Source organism: Melanotaenia boesemani, chromosome 14, assembly GCF_017639745.1.
Source record: "Melanotaenia boesemani isolate fMelBoe1 chromosome 14, fMelBoe1.pri, whole genome shotgun sequence".
Lineage (NCBI taxonomy): Eukaryota > Metazoa > Chordata > Actinopteri > Atheriniformes > Melanotaeniidae > Melanotaenia > Melanotaenia boesemani.
The window spans coordinates 21859908-21878648 of record NC_055695.1 but is presented as its reverse complement, the minus strand read 5'-3'; the positions used below and the strand labels follow the sequence as shown (position 1 = coordinate 21878648).

Genomic DNA, 18741 nt, shown 5'->3' with positions numbered 1-18741 from the left:
TGTTTTTTAATGTATAAATGCCAATAATGCAGCATTAATGTACAGCCACTTTTCCTGAATGTAATCATGAACTCTTCTGGATATCAAAATAATATTTATTGAAAATACTCAGGTTTTTATACAAGCAAAACACACACACACAAAATCTTAATGAAATAATGAGAACGAGTGATAATTGGAAAACAAAACAGTAATAAACATTATTTATGTGCTAATCATCTGTAATAAGGGAGAAACCTTGTTTGAGTTTTGATGTTAAGATACGGCATCATGAATGTTTTGTAAGTTATCTGATGCCGTCTTATCTGAGTTTAAGGCACATTTTTGTTTTAGACATATTCAGTCAAAATATTCAGACAAATTTAAATGATTTCACACAAACCTTCAGCTTTTAAAATTGACATATTCAGCATAATTTAGTACTTTCTTGGCAAGTGCAAAGACTTTTAATATATCCAATATATACAACTATCACAAAATATTTCAATCTAAGAAACACATCACAAATATACATCCTTAGAAAAGAGGAAAGAAAATAAAGACTTTAAAATATTTTCTCAATAAAGCCTGTAATCTGGATAAAATGGATATTTAAAGGAAAAAGAAAAATTTTCCTTTTTCAGTGCAAAACTAATCATACATCAGCGTTCAATGGAGAGACATCTATGTAGGCTCATCAGTTATTGTCAGGATTTGATACAAAATAAGAAATATGAATTTCTGCCTAAAACAAAAACATCTATAGAAAATGGAAGAAAACAGAAGTTTTGAAGAAAGACCCAGTGGGATCCATGCTGCTTAAAAGGAATGAAAAAATACTTCAAAACAGAGGGTGGACAGAGTCCTGTGGATACAACACAAGAACTCATAGTTTGTAACATCTGCCTGAGAAAACCTCTTAATGTTAACATAAACTGAAGCTCATAGGATAATGTACCATTCTCTTTACACCTTTATGCAAATAGGGCATTTACATGTATATAAAAACGATTTTCTTTGCCTTTAAACTGAATTATATACATTTCTCCCAATTGGAGAGGTTCTCATCTCTGACAGGGATCATTTAAACGTTTTAAATCCAGTCTGTGTGTGAAATATCACAGTACACAAATGTTTCCTTGTTACCACAGTTATGTAGCTTCTTGCACAGTACTAAGAATCTGCTTGGTCCAACACAGTTTCCTTCTGGGATGTTGGTTTGTTATATGGACATCCACCTTGCTCTACCTCCACCTCTGACGCTACAGGCAGAATCAGATGGGAGATGCGACTCCACAGTCCCCCAAACTTGTCAAAATCCATCTTATTAAAGGCTGCTTGGCTCTCAGAGCCCACCAGCTTTTTTATGGCATGCTCTTGCGCCATCTCCTCCACCTCCTTCAGACTGAGCTGACTGCTGATCTCATCTTGAGGAAGCAGCAAAGTAAACAACAAGAACACCTTCTTATATGCGGCGTTCTCGTGATCACAGTAGCGATAAAAAATTAGAGTGGAACCAGGAGGTAACTCTTCAAATCGATGAATGACCGCCACCGGTTTATCTCCCTCAAAAGCTGCTTGCAGCTGGTTGTCAATGTCCAGCTTCACCTTATCGCTATCCTCACCGGCTTTACTTGCTCCATCAATATGGAGGACAGAGGCATTGAGGACAAATGAGAAAGTGGAAGCCAGACTTTGAGCCAGGCAGTGCAGTGTCCTCTCAGCCCTGAGGCCTGCGGTGAAGATCAAACTGACCGGCTCTGTGGGTTGTTCTGTTTTAAGGTGCTTCTCCAGGTGGATCTTAATCCTCCTCCACGACTCAGACTGCTGATGGGGGAACTGAGTCTTAAGAAGTGATAGCTGTTCAGCAAACATTTCTAGTTTCACTTCCCTGGATGGATGCCCTCCACTACCTGCTGTCCTTTGGAATACAGGAATGATCCTGTATGCCAGCAAGGCTGCCGAGCAGAGCAGCACCAGGAAAACCAAACGCCATAAATACCACATAAATCCTGCAGGGACAAAGAACCACATTAGTAGCAAAACATGAGGAATTCTGAGTCTGAAGGCATTATAATTAAAACAAGTTCTGCTTACCTCTACAGGAATTTACAGATCTTGTGTTGTTAGTAGTAGTTTTCTCTGTGCCTTCGAAAAGTCAAAATCTTGTATCAGTTTTGAAAAAGTCTCAGCTACATCAGATGCAGCAAATTATTTTCTGCTGAAGATGCAATACCTGTTTTTCTGGCATGAACGGTTTCTTTTTTTATTGGAATGTTATTCACACATCGTTGTGTTGCATAAGTTTTCTGAGAAGCTGGAAACACGCTTTGGCCAAAATGGTTAACTCTGGGTTTATCTAAAAATGAGGTTTCATCGTTAACATAAAAATCTTACCAAAGATGACAATCCATTCAACAGACGCTCAATGTATCTTTCTTCACAAAAATGACTTAAGGATAAAATATCAACAGTTTGATACCTGTGCTCTTAATTTTGGCCTCCATTGTCCTTTTATAATCAGCCATGCTGTTGATCATCACATCATGTTTGAGCTCCGTTGATTTGAGGTGTATAACAGAATTGATAGACTCATTTGCTTTTACTGCTGGTTTAAGTGAAAACAAAACAAATAAGTGAGTTTACAGTCAATCAAATTATCTTCTCTAAAACTAACACTTATTTGGCAGAATGATGCACATTTATTATCTAGGTTTTAATTATTTTTTGCACGTGCAGAAAGAAGCTGCAGTGTTCTCCTACCTTTCTTGGGCTTCAAATAGTCTTGATCTTTATTGGAAGAATGAATCACTTGACAGCGTTCACCAAGCACTACACGAGGAGATAACCTCGTAGCACCAAGGGAGTCTATTTATACAAAGACAAAATCATCATTATTTAAAAGTGATAAGCTAGCAGTAATTAGATAGGAAAAATGGAAATAGTACACCAGCTAAAGTGATATTATTTTTTTTTACTTACAACAGCTGCACGCATTAGAAGTTATATTAAATCAAGACAAAAAAAAGGACTGGGGTTGTATAAAATCTTGGCACAAATCAGATTCTATAACGAGGTCCTGATCTGACTCAGAGCACAAAACTGTGTAAAATTATGTGCAGTATATTTGGTAATCAATAGGAAACCAGCAGGGAAAGCACAGTGAACATCTACGCTGGTGAAAACCAATTCCACTTTGCACTTTATGATTACATTGAATCATATTTCATATACTGAGAAAAATATTTTATATTGCAACAAGTAAGTTGGCTTCTGCAGAGCAGTAATAGAAACAGGTGATAGATTAATCAACAAAAATATGAGTCTAATGTTAATCTTTGATCATTAAAAGTGTCTATCCTACTGTGTACTGATTCTGACAGCCTCAACCTTTGTATGTTTTCGGTAGTTTACTGTCTTTTGAAGACTCCTTTATAGTTTCCATTTCCTGGTCCTCGTTTTTCTCCAATTCTTCAGTTGATTCCTGGACATCCATCTCAGTGTTACTGTCATAGTTCCTGTCACCATCTGCTCCTGCAGTGCCCAGTCGATTATTCACTTCACCTGTAGTTTTAAAGATGACTCTGATGCCTAAAAATGAAACCAAAAGTAAAAAAAAAAACAAAACAAAAAACAAAACAAAAAAAACATTGCGTTTAGTTATATCGCATTTGTAAAATTAAATGACAAATCGCACAATTCTCCAATTCTTCAGTTGATTCCTGGACATCCATCTCAGTGTCACTGTCATAGTTCTTGTCACCATCTGCTCCTGCAGTGCCCAGTCAACTCTTCTTGCTAGGGGACTCTTAATTAAAAATAATAGTATCAAGTAAACAGTGTAAATAATAGGTATCTTAGTTGTTATGACTATAGAAATACCATTAATTGGAGCATCCCACCTTCGTCTTCCAAGCCATTTTCCACATCTGTGGCACCATTGACAACTGCCGCTGAAGACTGGTCTTCTGTTTTCTTTCTGGTCCGTTTAAGAGGCCCCCGGGGGGTTGGTTCAAAGCTCAGTGCTGGAGATTAAGGAAATGAATTTCAAAATAAATATACCAATAAATTTGCTCAATACTGACCAAGACCTCATTAAAATAATGGACTATAGAGATTTAAGGTGGGTCACTAATTTCCCCCGCAAATCATAGACACGGTCCAGGTAAGACAACGGAATATAAGGGTAGTCAACTCATTTGAGTTTTTTTCTCATGTTCATAAAACTGTTTCTGGACTATTTTTAGAGAGGTAGGGTACATTATTTCGTCAAATAATATTGATAAACATTTAACAAACGTACTAAACATTTATGACAATGCAAAAGAAGTTCCCAAAATATTAGGGTGACGGAAACTGATAAACTGGCAACATCCCACAAGACACCTGTCGCGCGAAACGCTAGTATCGTCTCATTTTACCGTTACAGATTGTCACAAGTCAGTGTCATACTTGAGTTTGTCCATACTTCCTGCTTCAGGGTCTGTCTGTTCATTTGCAATTTAAGTTGTTTTTTTTGTTTGTTTTCTTGTTGTTTTCTTGTTATTAAAAAAAAAAAAAAAAACATTGCGTTTAGTTATATCGCATTTGTAAAATTAAATGACAAATCGCACAAAAAAAAAAAAAGAAAGTACACTGTGGTTTCAGGAGATATTCAAATACGTGGATGCTAAACTTCGAGGGAAACGTTGAAAGCTAGAAAGCTAAGCTAGCTATTCTGTCAGTTTGCTTACCTTTTCCTGCCACTTTTTCCCGAGACCTTGTCGATCGTCTCGGAGGGGTAGAACCTTTGTTTTTAGTAATCTTAGAATCCATTGATGATTAAAAATCAACCAAACAATCCCAAAACATCAATTAATCAATACAACACAACATAACATTCAAAACCCACTGCAAGGAACAGTGGACGGAACGTGTCAATTTCCGGGCAACACCAAATTTACTTCTGGAAACAAGGAAGGCACTGAAAGTTCCGCCCCAATATGGTTTCCTGTTATTGTGACTGAGAAGCATTAAACTCCGCTGATATGTAAAGGAAACGATTGCTTTAAGCTGGTAATTATACAAAACTAAATATTAACACCTTTTTGTAGATGAATGAAATTGTATTATACACCAAAACCGTATATGAACTGAAGCCATTGGTTGTTTGCTAACTACTAGCAAAATTAGCGTCTCAGACGATAACGAAACTATTCTTGTCTTGTCTAACACGTAACCCGTTGACTAGTATACAGGGGTTACGCACACAACATAATAAAAAAAGATATTTATGATGTTGGATCCACGTTCCCAGTAACCTAGCTAACTGTGCTGCTCTCCTCATCAGTTTTCTTGCTGTGCTAGCAGCTAATTCAGTCGTACAATCAATTAGCATTCAAATATTATAGATCAAAACCCAAAGAACGTTCGAAAGAGATTATTAAATTTATTTAGACTTCGAGTTCACATAGTGATTGGTTTTTTCTGTATGTACTGTTATGACTGTTTTAAAGTTTTTTTCAAGATTTCTTAATAGCCAACATGACAGGTATTTTAGTAGATTGACATCAGTTTGGACTTTGAGCATAGATATACTCGTGGCTTTGCGTGTGTATATATATATATATATATATATATATACACACGTATATATATACACACAAATAAATGTATGTATGTATCGTCTTGTGTGTGTAGCCTTGAACCATCCAGTGAACCATTTTGATCGAAGTAAAGTGCCCCAATCTAAAGACATGGCAGAGGAACAGCAGCAAGATCGCCTGGATGTCTTCTGTCAGCACACAGAAGGTACTCAAAAACCAGAGATAAAAGCCTTTTTTTTTTCTTGAAACTTTCTTCAACATATTTACATAAACATACTTTTAATAGATCTTAAGGAAGGTGTAACACAGTCAGGAGATAAGTCTAGACCAGCGAATGTTTCTGATGATGTGAAACAGCAATATTCAGAAGGTAAATTATTCAAGCACACTTGATAGTTATTCATCCCATACTAAATATATTTCTGTATAAACTACGCCATCATTTAATCTACTAATATACCACTTTTATCACCTACACCTGCAACCAAAGAGGATCCAAACAACAGTGGTGAAGACATGGTGCCCAAATTTAAAGGTAAGAATTGTTGCTGTGAATGTGAATTAAGAATGTTTTTAAATTTTCTCGAGCTGTGTCACAGATGAACTTCTGTTATAGAACAGACAATACATTTATCTAAGAAAGAAAAATCTGATTGCTCTGACCTTATTGGGGCAAGAAAGAGAAAAAAACAGGTCTTTTTTACATAATAGATAAAACATGAGTTTGTTTCAACAATGACTGTCTTTGATGAAACTTAATTTATGTTTTGGTTGCAGATAATAATTCAGCTGAAAATAAGGGGGTGCCTGGTACAGAAGGACCTTCTCCTTCAGAAGGGGATGACCATAGAAATGATCAGGCTTTTGTGGAAGTTAAGTTTTGTTTTGTTTTCTTTTTTTCTTTTTTTTTTTTTACTTAAGCAGGGGAAGACTGCAACAGAGATAGGAAACCACTAGAAGCAAACCCTCCGGAAGTACTGAATGACAGAATGGATGAGCAGGTTGATGAGCCCACAAAAAGAGACTCCACAGCCATTAATGATACAAACATCGAAGATGGGGAAGGTTAGTCTTTACTTTACAGAAATATCTGGGACTGTTTGCATAGGTGTATCTAGTAAGGAAGTTTTTATGCATGGCTCAATTCATCAGATTTCTTTTCCCCCTATCTGTTAGTGTTGAACTTTTTTTCTCTCTCTGGCCAGATTTGTTGAATACTTCAGCTCTAGAAGACAAAAAGGACACACTGCAGAATGCAGCTCCAGAAGAGACACCAATTCTGTTAAAAACATCAGAGGTGGAACAGTCAGATGAACAGGGAAATAATGTAGAAACCATTGGCCCAACCTCTGCTGAGGCAACTGAAGCAGCAGTTTCAGGGGCTGCTAACATTTCTGCTGGTAATTTTGTTATAATTTTCCCCTTATCTACAAGTATTGACTCAGAAAATCTCTGATGTGGTTGTCATTTAAAAATATACAGTGTGTGTGTGTTTTTCATGATATAATAGTTGAAAGTAGTTATGAATCTTTTTGAAATAACACTGGCCATTTCTCCACGGGAAAAAAAATATTCTGGATAGTTAAGACATAGACATGATCAGGCTTTTGTGGAAGTTAAGTTTTGTTTTGTTTTCTTTTTTTTTTTTTTTTTTTTACTTAAGCAGGGGAAGACTGCAACAGAGATAGGAAACCACTAGAAGCAAACCCTCCGGAAGTACTGAATGACAGAATGGATGAGCAGGTTGATGGGCCCACAAAAAGAGACCCCACAGCCATTAATGATACAAACATCGAAGATGGGGAAGGTTAGTCTTTACTTTACAGAAATATCTGGGACTGTTTGCATATGTGTATCTAGTAAGGAAGTTTTTATGCATGGCTCAATTCATCAGATTTCTTTTCCCCCTATCTGTTAGTGTTGAACTTTTTTTCTCTCTCTGGCCAGATTTGTTGAATACTTCAGCTCTAGAAGACGAAAAGGACACACTGCAGAATGCAGCTCCAGAAGAGACACCAATTCTGTTAAAAACACCAGAGGTGGAACAGTCGGATGAACAGGGAAATAATGTAGAAACCATTGGCCCAACCTCTGCTGAGGCAACTGAAGCAGCAGTTTCAGGGGCTGCTAACATTTCTGCTGGTAATTTTGTTATAATTTTCCCCTTATCTACAAGTATTGACTCAGAAAATCTCTGATGTGGTTGTCATTTAAAAATATACAGTGTGTGTGTGTTTTTCATGATATAATAGTTGAAAGTAGTTATGAATCTTTTTGAAATAACACTGGCCATTTCTCCACAGGAAAAAAATATTCTGGATAGTTAAGACATAGACATGATCAGGCTTTTGTGGAAGTTAAGTTTTGTTTTGTTTTCTTCTTTTTTTTTTTTTTTTTTTTTTACTTAAGCAGGGGAAGACTGCAACAGAGATAGGAAACCACTAGAAGCAAACCCTCCGGAAGTACTGAATGACAGAATGGATGAGCAGGTTGATGGGCCCACAAAAAGAGACCCCACAGCCATTAATGATACAAACATCGAAGATGGGGAAGGTTAGTCTTTACTTTACAGAAATATCTGGGACTGTTTGCATAGGTGTATCTAGTAAGGAAGTTTTTATGCATGGCTCAATTCATCAGATTTCTTTTCCCCCTATCTGTTAGTGTTGAACTTTTTTTCTCTCTCTGGCCAGATTTGTTGAATACTTCAGCTCTAGAAGACAAAAAGGACACACTGCAGAATGCAGCTCCAGAAGAGACACCAATTCTGTTAAAAACATCAGAGGTGGAACAGTCAGATGAACAGGGAAATAATGTAGAAACCATTGGCCCAACCTCTGCTGAGGCAACTGAAGCAGCAGTTTCAGGGGCTGCTAACATTTCTGCTGGTAATTTTGTTATAATTTTCCCCTTATCTACAAGTATTGACTCAGAAAATCTCTGATGTGGTTGTCATTTAAAAATATACAGTGTGTGTGTGTTTTTCATGATATAATAGTTGAAAGTAGTTATGAATCTTTTTGAAATAACACTGGCCATTTCTCCACAGGAAAAAAATATTCTGGATAGTTAAGACATAGACATGATCAGGCTTTTGTGGAAGTTAAGTTTTGTTTTGTTTTCTTTTTTTTTTTTTTTTTTTTTACTTAAGCAGGGGAAGACTGCAACAGAGATAGGAAACCACTAGAAGCAAACCCTCCGGAAGTACTGAATGACAGAATGGATGAGCAGGTTGATGGGCCCACAAAAAGAGACCCCACAGCCATTAATGATACAAACATCGAAGATGGGGAAGGTTAGTCTTTACTTTACAGAAATATCTGGGACTGTTTGCATAGGTGTATCTAGTAAGGAAGTTTTTATGCATGGCTCAATTCATCAGATTTCTTTTCCCCCTATCTGTTAGTGTTGAACTTTTTTTCTCTCTCTGGCCAGATTTGTTGAATACTTCAGCTCTAGAAGACGAAAAGGACACACTGCAGAATGCAGCTCCAGAAGAGACACCAATTCTGTTAAAAACATCAGAGGTGGAACAGTCAGATGAACAGGGAAATAATGTAGAAACCATTGGCCCAACCTCTGCTGAGGCAACTGAAGCAGCAGTTTCAGGGGCTGCTAACATTTCTGCTGGTAATTTTGTTATAATTTTCCCCTTATCTACAAGTATTGACTCAGAAAATCTCTGATGTGGTTGTCATTTAAAAATATACAGTGTGTGTGTGTTTTTCATGATATAATAGTTGAAAGTAGTTATGAATCTTTTTGAAATAACACTTGCCATTTCTCCACGGGAAAAAAAATATTCTGGATAGTTAAGACATAGAAATGATCAGGCTTTTGTGGAAGTTAAGTTTTGTTTTGTTTTCTTTTTTTTTTTTTTTTTACTTAAGCAGGGGAAGACTGCAACAGAGATAGGAAACCACTAGAAGCAAACCCTCCGGAAGTACTGAATGACAGAATGGATGAGCAGGTTGATGGGCCCACAAAAAGAGACCCCACAGCCATTAATGATACAAACATCGAAGATGGGGAAGGTTAGTCTTTACTTTACAGAAATATCTGGGACTGTTTGCATAGGTGTATCTAGTAAGGAAGTTTTTATGCATGGCTCAATTCATCAGATTTCTTTTCCCCCTATCTGTTAGTGTTGAACTTTTTTTCTCTCTCTGGCCAGATTTGTTGAATACTTCAGCTCTAGAAGACGAAAAGGACACACTGCAGAATGCAGCTCCAGAAGAGACACCAATTCTGTTAAAAACATCAGAGGTGGAACAGTCAGATGAACAGGGAAATAATGTAGAAACCATTGGCCCAACCTCTGCTGAGGCAACTGAAGCAGCAGTTTCAGGGGCTGCTAACATTTCTGCTGGTAATTTTGTTATAATTTTCCCCTTATCTACAAGTATTGACTCAGAAAATCTCTGATGTGGTTGTCATTTAAAAATATACAGTGTGTGTGTGTTTTTCATGATATAATAGTTGAAAGTAGTTATGAATCTTTTTGAAATAACACTGGCCATTTCTCCACAGGAAAAAAAATATTCTGGATAGTAGTGTGTGGAGTGGCTATCCTAGGCATCCTGATACAGCATCACCTAAAATCTGAATCTCCACCTCAGAAAAAGGATGTACGGCAAATAGACATCTTCCTCAAGCAGATGGAAAAAGTAAAGACTCAGTTTCCTAACCAGCGTGCTGTACTCTGGACCAGGAGCAGAATCCACCTGAAGAGACACCTCCAGACTGCCCAGCCCACTGAGCCAGTGAGTCTAATCCTGACATCTGGTCTCAAAGCTGAGAGAACGCTGCACTGCTTAGCTCAGAGTTTGGCCTCTGCCTTCTCCTCTGCACTCAATGCCTCTGTCCTCCACATCGATGGAGCCAGCAAAGCCAGCCAAGACAGTGACCAAGTCAAGTTGGACATTGACAGCAAGTTACAGGGAGCTTTCGAGGGAGACAAACCTGTAGCTGTCATTCATCGCTTTGAAGAGTTGCCTCCAGGCTCCACGCTCATTTTCTACCGCTACTGTGATCACGAAAATGCTGCGTATAAAAAGACTTTTCTGATTTTTACAGTACTGCTAGGTGAGGAAGAGGAGATCCCTACAAAGATTCACTTGAGCACTGTGGAAGAGATGGTGGACGATCACCTTCAGAAAAAGTTTCTGTCTGATGACTACCCTGTGTCCTTTGATAGGATGGACCTCGATAAGTATGTTGGTCTGTGGAGCTGCATTTCTCACCTTATCCTGCCTGTGGCAGCAGAGGAAAGCGTAGAACAGGAAGGGTGTTAAAGAGCACAGCCACTCCAGTTTGAGCTTTGAGTCTAAGCACTCACATATCTATCAGATCTCTGACTTTCTGGGGCTCTTTGTAGTGATTTTAAAGATCTGAATGGTTCTTGTAAATTTAAATAATGTTCAGCACAGATGAAGATTGAATAAGACATAATGCTATGGGATATTTGTAAAAACTGCTTCCATTCATTGTACAAAAATTAGATACAAAATTCTATAGCACTTTATTCTTTTAGTCCTTTGATCAATTGTAAATGATAAATCGCAGAGTAGAAAATAGGATTTTAATAGATTTTAATGTGAACTGCTGCATTTAAAACTTATTTAATGCAAGATTAGATTATTATTTAAATAATGATCATAAAACAAGTACCAGGTATAGCTATTATTTTGGCATCACAACACAGGGTTACGTTTTTGTTTAATTTTCTATTGTGTCAAAATCTTTTTCATACCTACATGGCACCATTTGCCTTGTTTGAAAATTCTATGTCCTTTTTTTCTGTATACATGTACATGTTTCACTTCAAGTAGAAATTTAATGGGTAAAAATCTGTATAAATGTGCCTTAAAATAACAATAAACTATTGTATTTAAAGTGCTTCATTTATTGTCCCTGGAGTCAGTTGAGGGCAGCACAACCGGGCTGCTGCAGAGTTGCTAAGCAACATCAGGTTGTTTTGTAACAGGCAGTTAGCTTGATTTGGAAACAAATATACATATTGTTACTTTAAATATCCGCCTGTGAGAAGTTTCTAGAATGAATATCAGTATGCTTTGCGCACTCCGAAGCTGCACATAATGTTTGAGAAGTCTTCCGTTAAGCAGGTCAGCTCCTCCTCGTCAGTGTGATCAGGTCCGCCTCCTGTCAGCTGCAGATGCCGGCCGATCTCTGACTGAGTGCTCTCTTATTTTTGCATCTCTATCTGTCATTCATTGTGAACGAGAAAGATGACGTCGCGCTGAAAGTTTGATGTTGCTGTTTTTTATGCAACCTTTGGATATGCTCTGTTTTTTTAGGACTTATAAGGAGGCTATGAAAATTTCCCTGAAGATAAACAAGCTGGTGACAGGCTGTGCCTGCTGTTCATAACTTGTGATATTAGATTTGTTGGAGCTCAGAGAGCCACAGTATGTATAGGTTATGCGCTGTTATCGTGTGCTGCGCGGTTTTCTCACGGGGGTTTGCGGCACCTAAGTCCTTAGGTGAAGATCCAAGGTTTCAACTTGAAAGCAGCGTAGAGGAAACTGACGGGCTGCAAGAGGAGATTGAGGGTCAAGAGAGCATCATTTCAAAGGTAGGAGGAAATGCCTCCTTATGATGAGTTTTTTATGTATTTATGTTTTATTGATTATAATTATTTTGTGGGTAAAATTCTGATTCAGTCTGGTGGAAAATACATCCATCCTCTTCTCTTTATAGCTGCTGGGTGATTTTGACAAAGTGAAAGCCCTCTCGGAAGGCTCTGACTGTCGGTGTAAATGTGTTGTCAGACCCCTGAGCAGGAGCGCCTGTCGGCGGATAGAAGAAGGGAGCGCCACCGCGCAGGACTTCTACACGGTGGAGACTATCACCTCAGGACCACAGTGCAAGTGCGCCTGCATCGCTCCTCCGTCAGCGGTCAACCCATGCGAGGGAGAGTTCAGGCTTAAAAAACTTAGGGAAGCTGGAAAAGAAAATGTCAAGGTGAAGCCTCATCTTGTCCATTTTCAATTCGCACAAGCGCATCAAGTGCTCAAAAGATCCAAGAGTTTTGTCGCTAATGGATTTGTAAAGAAGCCTTGATTTAATTTTTGATAAGATTCAGAAAAGAATATTCTCATATTGTGTGTATCATCAGAAACTCAGTTTGAAAGAGTTGGGGAAGGATCTATTTTATTGGCATGTCTTGAGATAAACTCTTTTCAAGGGATGTACTTGATCGTTGCAGCTGCCCACCATCCTTGAGCTGCTGGAGGGCTCTTTCTATGGAATGGATTTACTGAAGCTGCACTCCGTTACCAGTAAGCTCCTAGATCGTGTGGATTACATCGAAAAGGTGCAAAAACAGCAATTCACTGTATGCAAATACAATTAAATGACTAAATCATAGTAGCATGCATGCTTACACTGGTGAACTCTTCAATGGATTTAATGAAATACTTCAGGACAGGCTTCAGATTTGTTTGGAACTGGACCTGGAAGATGTGCTGATTATTTCCATCATTTGGAAATTTATCAGACAGAATACTGATTATTTTTTCTCAAAAACCAAATATCTAGCGACATCTTTCTATAGTTTTTCCCTTTAATACTTTTGTGAATAATTGAAAGATATTAATATTATCTAAATGAAAGCAAAGACTTTAATCCAGAGAGAAGCTGGAGCCAAATAGTGTTGCAATCACGGAGGGGTTTCGGAGTCAAGCCTATTTTCATGTCTTCCAGATTAAGAAAAGCATGTCTTTAAAGAAGCCTTGTGAACAGCTGCTGCATCTGCAGGTTTGATAACTCATGACAACTCTCTTTGGATGAAAGTTGGGTGGAGCAGCTAGGATTTTGCTGAAGTCACCAAACTTCATATCCATTATAAATCACAAAGCTGACCCACCCTAACAGGTGCAGCAAAACTAACTGGAGGGTAAAAATCACTGTCGACTGTCCAGGTTCTACATATTAGAAACGGATGTTGCTATTCAAGAGATGTGTAGTGATGTCAGCAATGATTAACAAAGATGATCACTGCATTTTTAAGTCCATTCTAGGAAAGGTGCATCTGGTGTACAGACCTTTTTTTACAGAATATGTCAGCAGGAAAGTTGTAGGTTTTTGAAGATGCCCCTTAATTTTGGGGTCCTCTATTGTCACAACATATTTATAAAAGAAATTAGTTTTAACTCCAACACTTTTCTTTCTATGATATGTCAAAATGACACGATGAGGTATGAAAGTCCCATTAACAACTCAAAATAGCAATACCATATTTAAAACTGTAGCTTATTTTCATTTAAAGCTGCTCTAATTTATGTTCATATCTTAATTTGTCCTTGACTTTTTGAAGGCGGTGTCTCCAAACCACAGCGTAGATAAGGAGAAGCCTCAGGAGAGTCCTCCAGTCCAAGCAGAGGTGACTGAAGGCCCACTTCCTTCTCTTCTTCCTCAGCATCAGCATCAGAATGAGAGGAGGCTCAATGAGGGTGGAAAGGCAGCAGCATATCAAAACCTAGAGGTAATATCACCGACTTAACAGACAGGAACATGGTCATAACAGAGTATACCAGTAATGATTTCCATGCAGTACATGTCATACTATATTATACAGATGCAATAATAGTAACAGTGTATTGTTAGTATCAATACAATATGCAACACCTTTTGTTGCCAAATCACAACAAATTCCTTTTATACACCAGTTATTTATACTACAATTTTACAAAAAATTGCTTAACATCTAAAAAAATTATAAAATGAGAACTTTTCTTCAACCGGATTGCAAGTTAAATAGTCATTTGTCATATTTACTAAATAGCTGTAGTATAACAGATAAAGTATTTGAAGTTCTAACTGTAAACACTTCTGCCTTATTGCATTCTTTCTATTGTTCAGGCAAATCTATACTACCTCATATGATTTGGGAATTCACGGTCATTTAAAGACCTTTTTTGAGGTTATTTCTGTGTATTTGTCTCATTAACATCACTATACCTGCACTTTTGCTTGGTAATCATAAAAAAAGGGTTATTATGCAAACCAAGTCCAATTATTTGACCATTGTAGGAAAGACACAAATGTTAAAAACCTAGTAAATATTGTCTAAGCCTCCAACATTTCATCTACACAAAAGCAACATGCACTTTCAACAAACTCCTTCGTAAAGTCATTGTCAAGCAAAAAGAATGTGTAAAAGAACCATTGAGGTAATTGAAAGGTTTGGCAGGATCAGGGAAAAATAGCAGACCTCAGATCAGGAACTGTCCTGCTGGGTGCTGGTTCCTGACTGCTTTAATATAAACTTGAGAGGAAGTCCAGCAGTGCTGCACTATGTAGACCTAAACTCCACATGCAGCTGATTCGCCAGCTTAAGATGTTTCTCAGGGGAACTTGTGGGAAACATTCAATGAGGATTTTAAAGAAAATCAGAATGAAACAAGATGCTTTAACTAACGTTTGCTGAAAAGTTCTCTCTTTATTGAAAATCCCCTTTGCTAAAAATGAACTTTTTCATAATATTAACATCACCAAATTATGTTTGTTGCTTGTTAACAATTAATAAGTCACACAGTCTATAAAATTAATTAAATTTTAATTTGATTTCCTGGGTGGGGCTCTAGCAAGTTGTAGGAGAAGCTATCACAAGTTAAGCGGTGTTTGTGTGTTTGTTCTGGTTGTTAAAATGGCAGATATGGACATTATGAATGTGAACTGTAAGCCCTCATGTCTTAGCCAAAGGTGTTAAATGATGAGAGAAGTGGATTTAGTTTATTTGGAGACATGTTGTGTCCCAAAAAAAATAAGAGAGGACATGCAGTTTTAGCAGAACAGATGTATTGGTCTGATGTTACTGTGGACTAAAGGATTTTTCTAGAACCTGCATATGTCTGTCTGTCATTAACAGGAGAGGTATGAAGGGAAGTTTATTGGGGAAAATCCACCTTTGCCACAGACAGATGGCCCTGGTCAGATCACTGAGGTCAGACCTCAGGTGACCCTGAAAAACATGGCTCAAAAGGAAGCTCCACAGGTGTTGAAGACTGGCCCAAATGGAATGATCATCAGAGGGATGACTTTTTACAAATCAGAACCAGATCCCATGGTGGCAGATGACGGTGAGCCTGGAGAGAACTGTAAGTCAAAAGTAGCTGTCACTTTAAGATCACTTTAAAGCAAGTGTATACATATACACTCACAAATGGTCATATCTATCTATCTATCTATCTATCTATCTATCTATCTATCTATCTATCTATCTATCTATCTATCTATCTATCTATCTATCTATCTATCTATCTATCTATCTATCTGTGTGTGGGTGTGTGTGTGTGTGGACTATATTCCCCTTTCTCTTTTTTAGTTTTTGAATATCATGGATTCAGCGGTGATGGCTCAGTCAACCTTTTCATAGAAGAGAATCTTCTTCTACACAGAGCCCCTCGGCCCAGGATGAGACCAGGATTTGGATCATTCCAAGTAAAAACATCAGGTTCTGTTCGTGATTCTAGGAAAACCATCCAATCGGTGACAACAAAAGAAACTGAGCCCATTTCAGAAACTCACAATGAGATAATCAGTGACGCTGGAACGGCAACAGTGAATGTGTCTCCACAGTCAACAAGTGATGTAGCAACCACACCTAGTGTCAGATTTGGACCAACCAGTGCAGTGCACCAACAGAAAACCACAAACATGATGCCACAGACTACTCAAAGACACACTCCTGAAGTCACCAAGTGGCCAATGTCTTTGGTGACTGAGGTAGTAGATTCATCTTTAAGTATAACTCCTGAGGAAACAACTCAAATTACAATAAACACAACTCAACCCTCTAATAATACCACCACAAAGCAAATGGTACTAGCATTAACAACGGTAAATGCATCCGTCGCTGAGAGGGAAACCTCTAGTGTTGAAATGAGAGACCAAACACAAACCCTATCTGGCAGGACAGCGGCTTATCCAAGCACTATTGCACGACACCCTGTGGCAGAGGCTTCAACTACCAGCACTCCATCTGCTACAGCTTTCACAAGCTCAGCTACAGTACATCCCACACCTCCCACATCCACACAGCCTGATGCTACAACACCACAAAAAGAAACAGATTCCACCGACTTGTCAGTCTCAGTTTTACCTCCTAACCCTGCTCTGACCAATGCCGCAACTGTAGCACCTTTCTCTTCAGCCAGCACCACTACCATTACCAGACAGTCCACTCGAGTCAAACAGAAATACAAAATCAGCTGGGAAGAGGAGGAGAAGGAGGAAGGATACCTGGATGCCAGTGAACCAATGCAAAGACAGGAGGAATCATCTTCAAAGAAACCTGGTAAATAATTATTAATTTTGTACCTATGGCCACTCACAGTTAAAAATTTTACTTATAAAAGATTTCCTTGAAATCTGTTACCAAAAGAAAAGAAAAAAATGCATTTACTTGTTGCCAAATGGAGAGGACTGACTTTGTTTAACATTTCTTATTTAGTGAAAAACAAATGGATGTTTCTCAGTAAATTCCTAAACCTTTACCACCATCACTCCTGGGGCAACCTCATCCATTATGTGATTCAAGCTGGTTAAAACAAAAGCCCGTAATTATTTTCAGACTCATTGGCATTGGTCTGGATACTGTTAAGCTGGCTTTAATCCTTACTTATACTTCTCTGTGTCTTTTTCACAGGGGAATGTAAGGACACATTGGCAACCATCTCCGAGCCAGTCACTCATAACACCTATGGCAGAACTGAGGGAGCATGGATGAAGGATCCAAAGGCTGCTGATGACAAAATTTATGTCACAAACTTCTATTATGGAAACAACCTCTTAGAGTTCCACAACCTGGAAGTGTTTAAACAAGGTAAGAGCCAGTTGTTTTTGTAGTAAACCAGACTTTATTCTATTTGATAAATCTCATGCTTAGTCAAGGTTTTATCCTTTTCAAGGCCGTTTCACCAATTCCTACAAGCTTCCTTACAACTGGATTGGCACGGGACATGTGGTCTATGGAGGGGCCTTCTACTATAACCGAGCATTCTCCCGTGACATCATCAAATTTGACCTACGACAGCGTCACGTGGCTGCCTGGACCATGCTTCATGATGCCCTGTTTGAGGAGTCATCATCACCTTGGGAGTGGCGCAGCCACTCAGACATCGACTTTGCCATTGACGAGAGTGGTTTGTGGATTATTTACCCAGCACTGGATGACGAGGGCTTCTTACAGGAGGTGGTTGTTCTAAGTCGACTGAACCCCTTAGACCTCAGCATGGAGAGAGAGACCACTTGGAGAACTGGGCTTAGAAGGAACAGTTTTGGGAATTGCTTCATCGTTTGCGGCGTCCTGTATGCCGTTGACAGCTATAACCAAAAGGATGCTAACCTAGAATATGCCTTTGACACACACACAAACACTCAAATGATTCCTAGAATGCCCTTCATAAATAACTACACCTATACCACACAGATTGACTACAATCCTAAAGAGGGTGTTTTGTATGCATGGGACAATGGACACCAAGTCACATATGACATTAAGTTTGCCTATGTAGACTCTTATTAAGGGACTGATGTACCCTTTTAACTGAATGGATTGTAGATCAGTCCACATGGCCTTCAGCATGAAGACAGATGGGCCAAATGTGTACATATATTTTAGTGTTTAAAGTGTTTCCATTATTTTTTTTTAAATGGGTACCTAAATAACTAAAACAGTGAGCCTGTTTCCTCAGTCAACTGTACATACTCAAAGTATTTGAGCTGGTGTTTTTGCACAGAAATAAAATCTGGTTCTTTGAACTAATTCCCAGTTCTTCAAATCACATCTTTGTTTCATAAACAGCATTTAATTTTCTATTTTTCTTTGCATCATAATGTATGCCACAAGTCCACCTTGTGAAATCACTTATTCCCAGATAGACTTTGTAGAGAAGACTGCAATAAAGCTCAGAGCTACACATGGAGGATGTGTTCTTTATTTGGATTAGAAGGGATGTTAAAGTAGTTTTAATTGTTGCTTGTAAGCTTTCATTTTAACTGGAACATTGCGAGGAAAGAAGGTACTATGGCGGGAAATAATGCGTCTGAATGTTTAAACATGTAATTTAGAGCACTCTCTGGATGCAAATTTAGTCAATGTGGGAAAAGAGTACCAGGAATACCATCTAATGTGCCAAAACAAAAATTAACG

General features: G+C 38.2%; 3 protein-coding genes across 22 annotated transcripts in view; 2 read left to right on the top strand and 1 right to left on the bottom strand.

Annotated features, from left to right (window-relative positions):
- Positions 1-11459, top strand: part of LOC121652768 — a 33821-nt gene extending 22362 nt beyond the window's left edge. For all 16 annotated transcript variants that reach the window (XM_042005760.1, XM_042005758.1, XM_042005754.1 and 13 more), the window contains 11 exons: positions 6486-6629; positions 6770-6964; positions 7228-7371; positions 7512-7706; positions 7974-8117; positions 8258-8452; positions 8716-8859; positions 9000-9194; positions 9455-9598; positions 9739-9933; positions 10095-11459. In XM_042005760.1, the coding sequence (XP_041861694.1) occupies positions 6486-6629; positions 6770-6964; positions 7228-7371; positions 7512-7706; positions 7974-8117; positions 8258-8452; positions 8716-8859; positions 9000-9194; positions 9455-9598; positions 9739-9933; positions 10095-10858 (2459 nt within the window). In that variant the 3' untranslated portion in view covers positions 10859-11459. The remainder of the gene's footprint in view (positions 1-6485; positions 6630-6769; positions 6965-7227; positions 7372-7511; positions 7707-7973; positions 8118-8257; positions 8453-8715; positions 8860-8999; positions 9195-9454; positions 9599-9738; positions 9934-10094) is intronic.
- LOC121652772 (torsin-1A-interacting protein 1-like) lies at positions 78-5147 on the bottom strand. Of its 4 annotated transcripts, none has more exons than XM_042005770.1 (8): positions 4713-5147; positions 3882-4004; positions 3394-3570; positions 2743-2847; positions 2462-2584; positions 2216-2338; positions 2077-2127; positions 78-1991 (listed from the first exon to the last, which is right to left on the bottom strand). In XM_042005770.1, the coding sequence occupies exons 1-8, from the start codon at positions 4792-4794 to the stop codon at positions 1153-1155; spliced, it is 1623 nt and encodes a 540-aa protein (XP_041861704.1). In that variant the 5' UTR covers positions 4795-5147; the 3' UTR covers positions 78-1152. The 4 variants fall into 4 exon arrangements, with proteins under 4 accessions (XP_041861704.1, XP_041861702.1, XP_041861703.1 ...); XM_042005768.1 differs by having other exon boundaries at positions 3370-3570; positions 4713-5146; XM_042005769.1 differs by having other exon boundaries at positions 2462-2587; positions 4713-5146.
- A 173-nt stretch (positions 11460-11632) lies between the features above and the next one.
- On the top strand, positions 11633-18514 carry LOC121652770 (olfactomedin-like protein 2B). 2 transcript variants are annotated; one of them, XM_042005762.1, is made up of 8 exons: positions 11633-12159; positions 12285-12548; positions 12793-12900; positions 13903-14070; positions 15457-15685; positions 15913-16884; positions 17236-17412; positions 17498-18514. In XM_042005762.1, the coding sequence occupies exons 1-8, from the start codon at positions 11995-11997 to the stop codon at positions 18112-18114; spliced, it is 2700 nt and encodes an 899-aa protein (XP_041861696.1). In that variant the 5' UTR covers positions 11633-11994; the 3' UTR covers positions 18115-18514. The 2 variants fall into 2 exon arrangements, with proteins under 2 accessions (XP_041861696.1, XP_041861697.1); XM_042005763.1 differs by having other exon boundaries at positions 12052-12159; positions 12356-12548.
- Positions 18515-18741: the final 227 nt, after the last annotated feature.

Coding starts and splice junctions, on each gene's coding strand:
- LOC121652772 (XM_042005766.1), bottom strand. CDS start 4,794: ATGGATTCTAAGATTACTAAAAACAAAGGTTCTACCCCTCCGAGACGA. Junction 4,005..4,712: donor GGAAAAAGTGGCAGGAAAAG/GTAAGCAAACTG, acceptor CTTAATCTCCAG/CACTGAGCTTTGAACCAACC. Junction 2,848..3,369: donor ACTACCGAAAACATACAAAG/GTTGAGGCTGTC, acceptor TTGTATAAATAG/ACTCCCTTGGTGCTACGAGG.
- LOC121652770 (XM_042005762.1), top strand. CDS start 11,995: ATGTATAGGTTATGCGCTGTTATCGTGTGCTGCGCGGTTTTCTCACGG. Junction 16,885..17,235: donor ATCATCTTCAAAGAAACCTG/GTAAATAATTAT, acceptor TCTTTTTCACAG/GGGAATGTAAGGACACATTG. Junction 17,413..17,497: donor CCTGGAAGTGTTTAAACAAG/GTAAGAGCCAGT, acceptor ATCCTTTTCAAG/GCCGTTTCACCAATTCCTAC.